The sequence below is a fragment of the Lottia gigantea genome (genome assembly GCF_000327385.1).
Source record: "Lottia gigantea unplaced genomic scaffold LOTGIsca_14, whole genome shotgun sequence".
NCBI lineage: Eukaryota > Metazoa > Mollusca > Gastropoda > Lottiidae > Lottia > Lottia gigantea.
In genome coordinates, this window is record NW_008707617.1 from 2,318,381 (window position 1) to 2,331,790 (window position 13,410).

Genomic DNA, 13,410 nt, shown 5'->3' on the forward strand with positions numbered 1-13,410 from the left:
TTAGAGAACACTTACTTTATTATAAAAACCATACGTAATTGCATTTACTTCAATACCATATTTTTTCATATCACCAAATACTTTAATAGCCAGGCCAGGTTTATTGTACTGTCCACACAACTGCATTAATATTCTGAAACACATCTGTAATAGAAAAGTTAAGTAAACAAAAAAAAAATAAATGAACACTGATCGCAGGAGACAGTAATGATCCATTCTCACAGTCATATTGCCATTTACTTACTGATTGTTTAGTAGGTGGGAAAATTTAACAAAAACTATAGACCATAATCTAGAGATATGTGTCCCTTTCCTTTGTGCCTTTAGGGAGCAGAGGTGGCTCAGCGAGTTAGACGCTTTCTCGCTAACCTGAAAGTCCAGGGTTCAATCCTGGCTTAGGTCAAGATAATACCTTTAGATTTTTCACACTGTTTCCCTCTGTCAGTGATACAGGTAAGAGGGGCTGACATGGAAAAAGCGTCTAATAATTCGTATGGGAAAATAAACGGAGACCCTGTGTGCTACAGGCTAATGCCGTTGTCCTGGCTAAATTTCTCTCATTGCACCCTGCATAGCCCACAAGTAGGACCTAAAACTCCATTCGTTTCATTTCATTTCATTTAAATTTAAAGCAGCAAAACTATCTAAAGGTCTAATGTAAACATTTTACATTTGTTATATTTTTTGGTAGGTGTTGCAAAACTTCTGTACAGAAAATCTTAACAAACTAAATACTGAATTGTGTAGAAATATTTGTCTTATTTATTCTGGAGGTTTTAACTAAAATTTATCGAGCCTATACAAACTTCAAAACTAATGTAAACTGCTTACTTCACAATCAATAACCAATTCAGGTTTATCAAGTAGATAAATAGCATATTTTAATTAATATCCTTTTTAATAATGAACATTTTGTATACGGTACTTTAAATAGATACATTACTTAAAACTTACTTCATCTGGAGGTTTTAAATTCGCCTTTTGCATCTGATCAAGAACAGCCTTAGCCACTCTCAAAGCATTTTCTTTATTAATATTAGAATGAACAAATGCTGATAAATTTATAAACCATAAACTATAACAGTGAGCTAATAAACATCTGAAAATAACAATTTAGTACATAAACATTTACTGAAAAAACAAACTGTTGTATAAATCTTACAACAGAGTTGTTTGATTGTCGGAATTTGATGAGCCCTGAAGGCCCTTTTATTTGATCAGAGCGAATTTCATTAAGATAGCTTGAAAGGCAAGGTAATATACGCCCACTGGCAGCTTTGATTTTGAATAAAAATATTTAGCAGTACAGTAACTACCACTAGTATGAAATATTCAACCTTCAGTCATACACTTCTTTTGAACTCTTTAGGGCGATACTGAATAATATTGAGTATGAGTTATTGCCTTTGTTCTTGAAAACGTGTTCAATCTTTAGCTCGTGAAAACTCTCGAAGACAAATATTCAATCTTCAGCACGGAAATGAATAATAAAACCAAGTTTTTATGAGCTACAAATTGAAAGATTTTTCAAGATCAAGGGCAATAACTCATACTAAATATTTTTTCGATTTTTCTCATTTTTAATAGGCTTTATCCATGGGTGATAACAAACACTCACACCAAATTTTTTCGTCAAGAATTGTGCCTTCTAGGATGTTTATGAGCTAAAAATTGAACGCGTTTTCAAGAACAAGGGCAATAACTCATACGAAATATTTTTCGATTCGTCTGATTTTCAAAAGGGTTCATCCTTGGGTGATTATTAACAACCATACCAAATTTCATCAAAATCAGTCCAGAATTGTGCCTTGTAGAGTGTTTACGAGCAATTGTAGACCGACGGAAAGAGGTGACGGCAATATACGCCCCCCATTTCATGTGGGCGTATAAAAATCAGATGAAAACTATTATGCTCACAACAAATTTTGATGCATTTATTTTAAGTCAAAGACAATAACTCAGAAAAAGGTTCATCTTGTCCAAAATATTATTTATAATTGATCACACCAAATTTCATTAAAATCGGAGGAAAATCCAATGCACTTACTAAACAATTTTGACATTTTTACTAAGTCAAAGGCATCTATTGTGCTCACGAACAAATTTTGATGCATTTATTCTAGGTCAAGGGCAATAAGTAAAAAAAGTCGAAAAAATTATCAAATTTGAACTTGTCCAAGATCTCAATATATATGATCACACCCAAATTCATTTACGTCAGATCAAAACTAGCTTCAAACCCACACAAACAAATTTTAACACATTTTGACTAGGTCAAGGGATATAACTCGAAAAAAGTTCAAACTTGTACAAGATTTCATCAATATGAATGATCAAACCAAGTAAATGGTCAGCTGCGTCACTTTGAATATATGTAACTAGTTTTCAGAGGTACTAGAAATGTACGAAAATCACATAATTTCTTCAAAAATATCTCAAATTAGGAATTTCTATAGATGTATTTTCTATTTAAGGCAGTGTCTCAAGGGAAGACAAATCGTCTTTTTAACTTTTAAACGCAGATAATTCTGGACACACATGGATTTGAAGGAAAATTTTGACGGTGAGCTGTGAACACTGTAATTGATTGGCTTAGCTAAAAACTTCCTGTTTCTGAGACCAAGGTATGATTGGTCAAAAAAATGGCCTAACTGTCCCTTAAAATCAGATAAAAATTGAAGTCTATATTGTGCTCAGAAGAAATGTTGACGGAATGACAGGGGAGACGCCACTATTCGCCCACATGGAAATAACAAAAAATAAAAACATAAATTCCTAATATGTTGAGGCAAAATAAATGAGTACGATGTAATGGCAGAATCATCAACTAAATTCAACATCAATATCGAAAGATAGCTTTCCAGGCAAGGTAATATACGCCCACTGGCACTTTTGAGTAAAAATATTTGGCAGTACAGTAACAATCACCAGTATGAAATATTCAACCTTAAGTCCCTATAGAATGTTTACGAACTAAAAATTGAACAAATTTTCAAGAACAAGGGCAATAACTCCTACTTGAATATTTTCAATTTTTCTGATTTTCAAGGTTCATCCTTGGGTGTTAATTGCATCAAAATCTGTCAAGAGTTGTGCCTTCTAGAGTGTTTACGAGATAAAAATTGAACACATTCTCAAGAACGGGGGCAATAACTTATACTAATTATTTTTCTGATTTTCAATGGGGTTTATCCAAGTTTCATCAAAATCCATCAAGAATTGTCCCTTCTAAAGTGTTTACAGGCTAAAAATTGGATATAAACTGTAGCCTCTATGATGTTTACAAGCAAATTTTCGAATTCACCACCATCTTATCAATCCCAATGCTCACACCAAGTATCATCAAAATCCATTGAAAATTGTAGCTTCTATTGTGCCCACAACAATATTTAGACTCGACTTTACTTAGTCAAGGGCAATAACTCAAAAACCATTCATTGAAAAATTGTCAAATTCAAACTTGACTGCCATCTTATGAATCAATTTTTAAGTTGGATAATCAATAAAAAAAAATACTGGCATGAAATCTATCACTGGCTTTTCTAATAGATCGTCTGCTAGGACAGTCCAGGTGCTTGGTTTACCACACTCCGACGTCTCTACAGTAGGTAAAAAACATCCCGGGGAAGCTATATATAGTGCGGAGTGTCACTTTCGGAAGCTCCATCGTGACATACTATAGTTAAGTCAAGTTTGGTTGTGATTTATTGAAGTCTGAATAATATATTTTGTCGCCATCTTGTTGACTATCAATGTAAAAATATAAAAATCCGGTTTAGATTTACCGGTTATATAAATCATTTTAGTTTTCTAGTTTTTATTTCATTTCAGATATAAAATTTATTTTAGTACATAATTAGTAGCATGTGAAACGTTGAGTTCATAAATACAGAAATAGTATATCCCTATATCTTGTGGTTCTTTACCTATTTCTATATGTCTCATAAACAGTACATAATATATTATTTATAAATCTCAACCAAATGATCGGGCGTAGTCTTGTTTATCTTAGGCATAAAAGAGCGTACGAGTGTATGTTTTGTTGTGTAGCACAATCTCGTGAACTGATTATTGAACAAAATAAGTAATCTTAGAAATAGACAGTTTGTATTCAATTGACTCACACATTTGTGCAAATTATAAGATGTTTTGGCAGTCAGTGTTGTAATATAACGTAGATCTTTTCAAATATTGAAAAAAAAAACACTGTATATAGAAATTTCATCACATTATCATGTCAAGTTTCATCGAAGTCATTGGATCAATGGGATCAATGGGATAATTGGAAACTTCCAACAATGGTACAGCCAGGGAGGGGAGGCCTGGAGAATCATGATATTTCATCAAAAAATGTTCTCAGATTGCCGGAAATGGCCTTTACACTCAGCTTCTCATTCTTAAAGATGGCTTGAAATATCATATACAACAACTACTCTACTATTTTGGTATTCATTTTTTGTCTACAGCAACAGGAAATATTATTCTTAAACTCTATTTACAGTGGTCTAACACAAAACATTTTAGTTGTGATGAATCGTAATATTTACCTGCAAAATCAATGTTTTTTTTTTAAGAATTAGAAACCTGCAAATGCTGAAATATTTTGAGATGTGGAATCTTAAAAAAACTACGCGGATTTATACAGTGTCCACAGGTTTTTGCTGTTTATACATCGATAAACTGAACAATTCCTTATAATTAAATCAACTCGAATACGTCTTTAAATATTTATCTAAAATAGCAACAAACTAAGGGACAAAATTGGCGCACAAATACCTAAAATTTAAACATAACGTTAATGAACCAGTAATTCAATTACAGCTTAATGTCATTTTTGACGTAAACAAACATGAGTTTATGGAGCATTCTACATAAACATTCATTTCTTTTGATTAGGAATACATGGATAATTTATCATAAACACCAATAATCAAATAGTTTGTTTGATTTTACTCTTAAAAATGCAAGAAGCCATCTTTAATACTTTTGCACCCGATGCAAGAAGAAAAATTAATTTGTTTTATTTTTAGTTGGATTGATTTGCGAGTTTTATTTTGTTGTTGAGCGCTGTGTATGGTAGCTTACTCATTTGTATTGGTGTTATCTCAAAAATCTTATCTTAATAAACTAGATATGATACACCAATGACGTGATACTGACAACAAAAGGTGGCATTGTCTGCTATCTTGGAGAGTTCTAAGTGGGCGTAAACAACAATTGCGTCTAATGGAATGCAGTGTTTCGCTTTTGCCAGTATGATTATAGGAGTGAATTGAGTAAGGTGAATGGAATCTTATTTCATAGGAAAAATTAAGAATTAAAAAGAGCACAAAGTAAGAGCAATAATTGGCTGATCTGGACTTAATGTTGTGGAAATTTTTTCACCTTCTCGACCTTTTCCTCACTTTTTCACCTTCACTTTCTTGGACATTGGTGACAGCAATATACTACACCCCTCCATTTCATGTGGGCGTATATAAATTGCATCAATTGCGGATTTTAACCCCTGTATTAAAATCAAATTGCCAAAATCGGTTTTAAGCTGTAATTATAGAGTGCTTTTTATTGGGGGGCAGATAAGAGTATTTTATCAACTGAAAGCAGTGACACATTTTGAATTCCCTCAAAAAATTTGAATGTGACCACTCATGACGATTTTCTATGCCTGTACGATTCGCCCGTATTTAAAACTAAAAGGAAATAAGCAATTCCATTTGCTGGTTAATTTGCTCATTTGGCTGTGTGAGGCATATCGCGTAATTGATACTTTTCAACCAATTGGATGTGATAATGATATCACATAATGTTTAAATTAGCTACTTTCACCATTTTATAACTTGTACATAGCTTTTAAAAATTTGCCCTTTCTTGATCTGGTGCAAAAATTTGCGGGCAATTTCAATTGATGTGATTGGGCTATTAAAATGTGCTTGTCTGCCCCTAGCATTAATAATGTTTGCCAGTAATCCATCAAAGACCTATAGCAATTTTCTCTTTCATAACCACAGGGGTTCATAGGTCGGAGAAGGGGCAGAGGTGATAAAATTCCAAATTGTCACAACTCTTGATCTTCATATCATGTTTTATTGAAATCAGATGATAAGTAACGATTACTGTGGTTAAAACGGTAACAAAAAACGCAATTGTTGCAACTATAAAAAAAATATAAATATGAACAGACTAACAGGCATGGATGCGGACTCTAAATATATTGATAATATACCGCACACAATATTAAACTTTGTAGGAAAATGTATGTTACTTTTGATTTTAACCCTCAACAATCTTTCAAAATCGATTTACCAGGCAAGGTAATATACGCCCACTGGCAGCTTTGATCTTAAATAAAACTATTAAGCAGTACAGTAACAATTACCAGAATGAAATATTCAACCTTCAGTCTTACACTTCTTTTAAACTTTTTTTACTGTATAATATTACCATGTTTAGTCAAAACCTGTCAAGAATTGGGCCTTCTGGAGTGTCTACAGGCTAAAACTTCTGATAAGTTAACAAAGGGCAATAACTCATACTTATTATCTTTTTATTTTTCTGATTTTCAATACATTAATTACACCAAGTTTCATCTAAATCTGTCACCATTGGTACCTTGTAGAGTGTTTACAAGCTAAAATTGAACGCGTTTTCAAGAACTATGGCAATAACTCATGCTAAATATTTTTCGATTCTTCTTATTTTTGATAGGGATCATCCTTCGGTGATAACAAACATTCACACCAAGTTTCGTCCAAATCCGTCAAGAATTGCGCCTTTAGAGTGTTAACGGGCGTTTCAAGAACAAGGGCAATAACTCATACCAAATATTTTTCGATTTTTCTGATTTTCAATAGGGTTTATCCTTTATTTATAAACAAACACTCTTGCCAAGTTTCGTCTACATCCGTCAAGAATTGTGCCTTCTGGAATGTTTCCTTAAAGTATATTTTTATGTCTAATTTATTAGTTTGGTCAAAATCTTCACCAAGAAGTTCATACTATTTTTGCTAATACTGACAGTAAATTTGATAGAAGGGTGGTGATTGTTTGGTATTAGGGTGTATTGAGTTAATTATGTGAAAATTAGACTGAAATCTAACTTAGATATAACATGATACATTTATATAAAAAAATATCTTCTTTAAGGATAAGGCGGCATTGTTCATGTCTACAGTGAACAAGGAAATTGCTCAGATCTTGATTTCATTTGTAAGCTAAAATTTATTTTGAAGGCTAGAGTAGTCGAGTTTGACTATGGTAGCTGTAGAATCAAATGTCGTAACAAAGGGGATTATCTGGTTATCGTGTTGAATGTTGAGTCCAATTGGCATTACAATCTGTAGTTGAGCAATACAGTAACTTTCAAGGTGTAATCGTCAAGTGATGCAGAAAGTGTTTTGGCATGATGAAAAGGTCATCAATGGAATAATAGGGAAGGTCGAAGTGATTCGCTATCTGTCTATCTTTGCCATGCACTTTATCATAACTATGGCCATTGAATCACATCAGAGCGTTTTGAGTCTCATCAACATATTTTACATCACATCTTTTACATGAAATTAGGTATATGATATTCTCAGCAAATAATTTTCTTGGTTTTTTTTAGGTCTGTGTGCTAACTTATTTGTTTGTATTTTTGGACATTTTTTTTCACTATCAAAGCAATTTAATAACAAAATATAAATACACTGTATCAATGAAATCACAATCTGAACTCCCTTATTTGGGCTATTATTAAGCTTAATAGACAGTTTTCATACTGTATCCCTTACATAATTCATTAAGAGTAATGGGAATTATGAATAATGGTCAAAAAAATGTTCAAGGTATGAAGTAATATTTTTTGTGGAGATTCATTAGGTAATGCAAAAAAATCAAAATCAAAATCTTTCATTGATATCTTTCTGAATAAATCCATTTTTGTCAAAATATCCGATAATTTCGTCATTATCCATCAACTCTGTGCAATAATCATCAATACACTTTGGAGGTACCTCATATTTAGAAAGATAAAGTTGGTAACATGGCTAACTCAAGCGTTCTTAATCCAGCCAGGTACAGGAAATGGAGAATAATCGCCCAATTCCCCAGAAGTGGAAGCTAGGTGACCATCAGTGAGGATCGAGCGAGTGGTTGCTTGATTGCAGCTTGGTGCCACTGCTCACCACCTATGTGAGCCCAAGACTTGACATATAAGGTTGAGGGAGATAATGATGCTAAAGCTAACCTGCACCTGTAATTTTTCTGAATACATCTGGGTTTTGAGGATCTGCTTTTTATAGATAGGTTTAAAACCCTTGCACCTTAGAGGTGTGGAAAATGCCCACATAACAGGGGTTAGCTATTCTGTCTCTACACCAGCTAGCAACTGTCCAAATAGCTATCAAAGACTGGAGTAGTAAATATCAATCAATGAAAAAGTTTCTAATTTTAACATATTATCTTATCATTTGGGGTTTGATTGTTAAAAATAGAAACTGTTTCCATTCTAAGACATATTGATGCATGAAGGGTATGAAGGAAGCAAACAAATTTATTACACAATGCATAATATTAGAATTGTAAGACTTACTTGGCCCACTTTTCAGGTGTATTAATTTGCTGTTGGGCATGCTGAAATAAAGAAAATTATATATTCATGAGGACTACAATCAAACATTCCTTGAAGATTAATGAGTGTTCGCAGCAAAAATTTAGTTACATTTTCAAGTGCACGTTAACTCAAAATTACATTGTCTCACATTTCAACTCAAAGACAGCTTGCCAGGCAAGGTAACATGTGCCCACTACCAGCTGTCAAACAATGACAATAATAAAGTCTTTAGTCATCAAATTATCATCAAATTCAAACATATTGTGGATGTTTTATTTATCGATTTTTCGAGCAAAGAAATTGTCGTAATAACTGGATTCAATGTTTCAAATCACCACAGCAGATTAGGATTCACAACCAATAAGATTCAATAGACTTGAGGCTCGGATCAATTACAAAGATATGTAGCCAATTGTTACCAATTTCGAATTTGACGATATATATATCAATATATACATGCATACGCATTTTTAATAAGTCAGGGCTCATAACTTCGAAACTGTTCCCATTTATTTCTCGGAAACGACAACTGGTACAACACAACGGATTTCATCATGTTCCATGTTTCGTGGCTATCTACGTACTACATTTAACGAAAATTTTCTGAGCAACATGAAGTGACGTTGGCAGAAAACAAGATATGCACTGAGGGCATATTTATCAACAGGTTTTTCTTCATTGTACTTCTTGAAACAAAGGGCTAATGATAGCAGTTGAAAAAATTCAATTTTCCCACATTCATTCCATACTGTTTATGGTGTAGACCGCCAGCATGGTGGAAGAAAAGTACACATTCAAAAGTAAATACTTCCAGTGGCATCACTTCCAGCGGAATAGAGTTATGTCAAAAATAACATATGCATAATATTCAAACTAAAAGATAGCTTGCCAGGCAAGGGAATATACACCCACTGGCAGCTTTGATTTTGAATAAAAATATTTTTTAGCAGTACAGTAACAATCACCAGTAGCTCTTGAAAATTCTAGAAGACAAATATACAATCATCAGCGCTGTACTGAATAATAAAACCAAGTTTTGTCAAAATTTGCTAAGAATCATGCCTTCTAGAGTTTTTACGAACTAAAAATTGAACGAGTTTCCAAGAACAAGGGCAATAACTCATACTAAATATTTTTTGATTTTTCTGATTTTCAATAGGCTTTATCCTTGGGTGATAACAAACACTCAAGCCAAGTTTCATTAAAATCTGTCAAGAATTATGCCTTCTAGAGTGTTTACGAACTATAAATTGAACGCATTTTCAAGAACAAGGGCAATAACTCATACTAAATATTTTTCAATTTTTCTGATTTTCGATAGGGTTTATCCTTGGGTGATCACAAACACTCACACCAAGTTTTGTCAAAATCCATCAAGAATTGTGCCCTCTAGAGTGTTTACAAGCTAAAATTGAACGCGTTTTTAAGAACAAATGCAATAACTCATGCTTATTATTTTTTGATCTTCTGATTTTAAATAGAGTTCGTCCTTGGGTGATAACAAACACTCGCACCAAGTTTCATCAAAATCCGTCATGAATTGCACCTTCTAGTGTTTGCATGAGCGTTTCAAGAACAAGGGCAATAACTCATATTAAATATTTTTTCGGTTTTATCGATTTTCAATAGGGTTCATCATTGGGTGATAATAAACGATTTTAACAAGTTTCCGTAAAGAATTGTGACTTGTAGAGTGTTTCAAGCAATTGTGGACGCACGGAAGGACCGACAGAAAGAGGTGAAGGCAATATACGCCCCCCCATTTCATGTGGGCATATAAAAAGCAAAAACGAAATTCTGTTATGTTGACTTTAGTGATCTTTCTTTGCACCCAAAATTTCACCTACATCTAAGGTTCGTGAATGTTGAATGGTTGCTTCAACTGTTGTACTTTAAGCTAAGGAAGGTGTGTAAAAATCGAAAAAAAAAATAAATAAATAAATTTACATTTCGATAAACAACTGGGACTTTGTGAAAGTTTTAAATTCATGAATTTACGCGCTTTGGAAAAATCATCCGACTTTTCACCCAATCTACAGATTTTTCAAAGATTTGTCAAGAATTCTTTTTCTAACCGGTACACATGTATGGCGTGTTTATGAGCAATTGTGGACAAAATAATTTCATAGGAATAAATGTTGACAGAAGTTTTATTATTTATAGCCCCATTTCATGTGGGCATATAAAAACTACACAAAAAATTTACGTCAACAATAACTGTTTCATTTAAATCCAATAAAGGTGCCTTATACAATGTTTACTACTTTAAACTTGAACTTGTTTCTAAGAACAATAATCATATCAAATATTTAATGATTTTATTGATATCGATAGGGTTTATACATGAATGATAATTAACAATTTCATCAAGATTTGTCAAAATTGTAAAAAGATTTGTAAAATGAGTTTTTACAAGCTAAAAATTTAATGGTTTCCAAGAACAAGAGCAATAAATCTATTAAATATTTCACTATTTTAATGACATGGTTGATTCTTGGATGATAATTTACACTTACACCAAGTTTGTCAAACCAAGTCAAGGGTGATGTTAGTTTCATATGAGCATATACAAAACTGAGGGATCTACAGCTTAAGTATATGTAGTGATTGTTTTAATGTGAAAGGTGCTTGAAGTCTCTTAACTTTTGAATATACATGAGCATCTTACCTTTTGAGCAGATCTTATCTCTTGTTTTGTACGTCGAGCAAATGGACTGTTAGGGCAAACAGATTTAGTTGGTAATGATAAGTTAGATGATGTTTTTACTAGGAATAGTTCACTTTTTAACTGAGGAAACCCATTATAACTGTAGTTTTCACCAGCAGGTAAACCAACTGGTTCTGGTGGCATTATAAACACTGTACGATCACTGAAATTCCACAATACATATTTTAAATTCCAATGACTGTTGCATACAAAATAGACGACAACATACAAATAGCAGCTTTCATCATATCAAAATATCAAAATATTCTAAAAGCTTGATCAATAAAAATTAAAATGTTTGATATGTTTGTGTCATATTTCTAGAGTCAATGAAGACCAGTCATGATCTTATCAATTCCAATGATCACACCAAGTTTCAAATCAAATGAAATTTGCAGTTTCTATTAAGCTCATGAATAAATTTTGACACTTTAAAGTCAAGGGCAATAACTTAAAAAATCAACAAATTCAAACATTTCCAAGATTATATAAATACCTAAGGGTCAAATAAAAAAATAGGCCTACCAGTTTTGTCAATAGCATGCATCTAACCAAAGAATGTCTAATTTACAAAATTTGTAACTAAGTTACAATATTTCAAAAGCAATTGTTACAGACAGGATGGTTGCCTTACTAAACAGAATATGGGAAATATTTCCCAAAAAACACCCAATTTTGGATTTTAATTCATTCAGAGTGAATTGCACAATATGACAAGCTTTAGCTTATAATTTATAATGTAATTATATGCTTGACTGTAGTATGAAAATGTAATAATGTCTTTTGCATTCTTTTATCTGTCTTTCTTAATCTGTAACTGCATCTCTTCCTGAAACAAGATGATTTTTCAGAATATTTTTCCCCCGGACACCATTTCAAAAACTGGATTCATGGAACAGGAACAACTTCTATGAAAGTCCTACTATAAAGTCTGTCTGTAGCTTCATCTCCAGGACAGCAAATACATTCAATCAATGCACTTGAGTGATTTCAGAAGATTTATTGGTCCATCTATTTGCTAGACAAATGTCATTGAGCAGCAAGGTTAGGTTTTCATAGAAAACACAAGCACATGCTTCTTTCAGAAATTCCTTCACATACTTGGTATGTTTGTAGCCATGAATCACCTTCCATAACTTTCCAAATGATGTTATTGAATGATTAGTTTCATTATCGACAGAACATACCAATCATTCATCAAAGGAAAGAGATTTTTGATTGTACAAAGTCAATACTTTATTACCATCTAAATCTTTACCACAACATAATTGGACTTTCCTTCTTGGACATGTGTAGGATATATCCCGTCTCTCAAGGTGCACTAACAGGCTGTTTAAATACGGATACCCTACTGCAAGGACTTAAACGTACAAAGGCATGTGTGGTGAAAAAAGGAAAATAACATTTTTCCAGCTGAAGATTAACCATGTTCTTTAAAGAAGAGTTATTCCCCTTTGCAAAACAACCTAAATGGCCATATTAGGCCCGAAGTTGTCATAATAAGTCGAAATAGTCAATCGTATTTTGTCATATGGCAGTTGAAAAATTCAGTCACATTTTTTTTCAACTAGTCGAAATTGCTAGTTTTTAACTAAACTAGTGTCCAAAAGAAATGAAACCAACTTATTTTCAAAATTGTTTTTTACTAAGTGAATTGTCTAGTATGAATACATGCCAATTCGTATTGCACATCCCAAACACAGCATAGTCGATAAAAAATACCGGGAACACATATCACTTTCGGGAAAAAACGTAAATTTCGTGAAAGTGACATCCCTCTCTAGCATGTTCTGTACATGCATAAAACTGTATAAAACGGCTGATCAGACAGGTTGATTTCACAGCAACAAAAAAAAACACAAGATATGCCACGTTTGACAGCCATCGAGAGCCGTTAGAATGGTCCAACAAGGAGCTACACACATCAACGTCGCCAGAAGGTTGGGCTGCGCAAGCATCACTATCACCAAGTTGATGCAGCGGTTACGTCAAACAGGTCAGACTTCAGACAGGCCTAGGAGTGGAGGACCACGAGTAACCACGCCCAATGAAGATCGTTACACCTGAAGAACCGCACCGTAACAGCGACGTCCACGGCGGCTACATCACTGGG

At 33.2% G+C, this 13,410-nt stretch overlaps 1 protein-coding gene across 1 annotated transcript in view; it reads right to left on the minus strand.

Annotated features, from left to right (window-relative positions):
- The window catches only part of LOTGIDRAFT_111776 (hypothetical protein), a gene marked incomplete at both ends in the record, with an annotated part of 16,278 nt that continues 2,868 nt past the window's right edge, over positions 1-13,410 (minus strand). Inside the window, 4 exons of the mRNA XM_009049721.1 lie at positions 1-144; positions 1,012-1,099; positions 8,570-8,610; positions 11,259-11,460. Of these exons, the coding sequence (XP_009047969.1) occupies positions 1-144; positions 1,012-1,099; positions 8,570-8,610; positions 11,259-11,460 (475 nt within the window). The remainder of the gene's footprint in view (positions 145-1,011; positions 1,100-8,569; positions 8,611-11,258; positions 11,461-13,410) is intronic.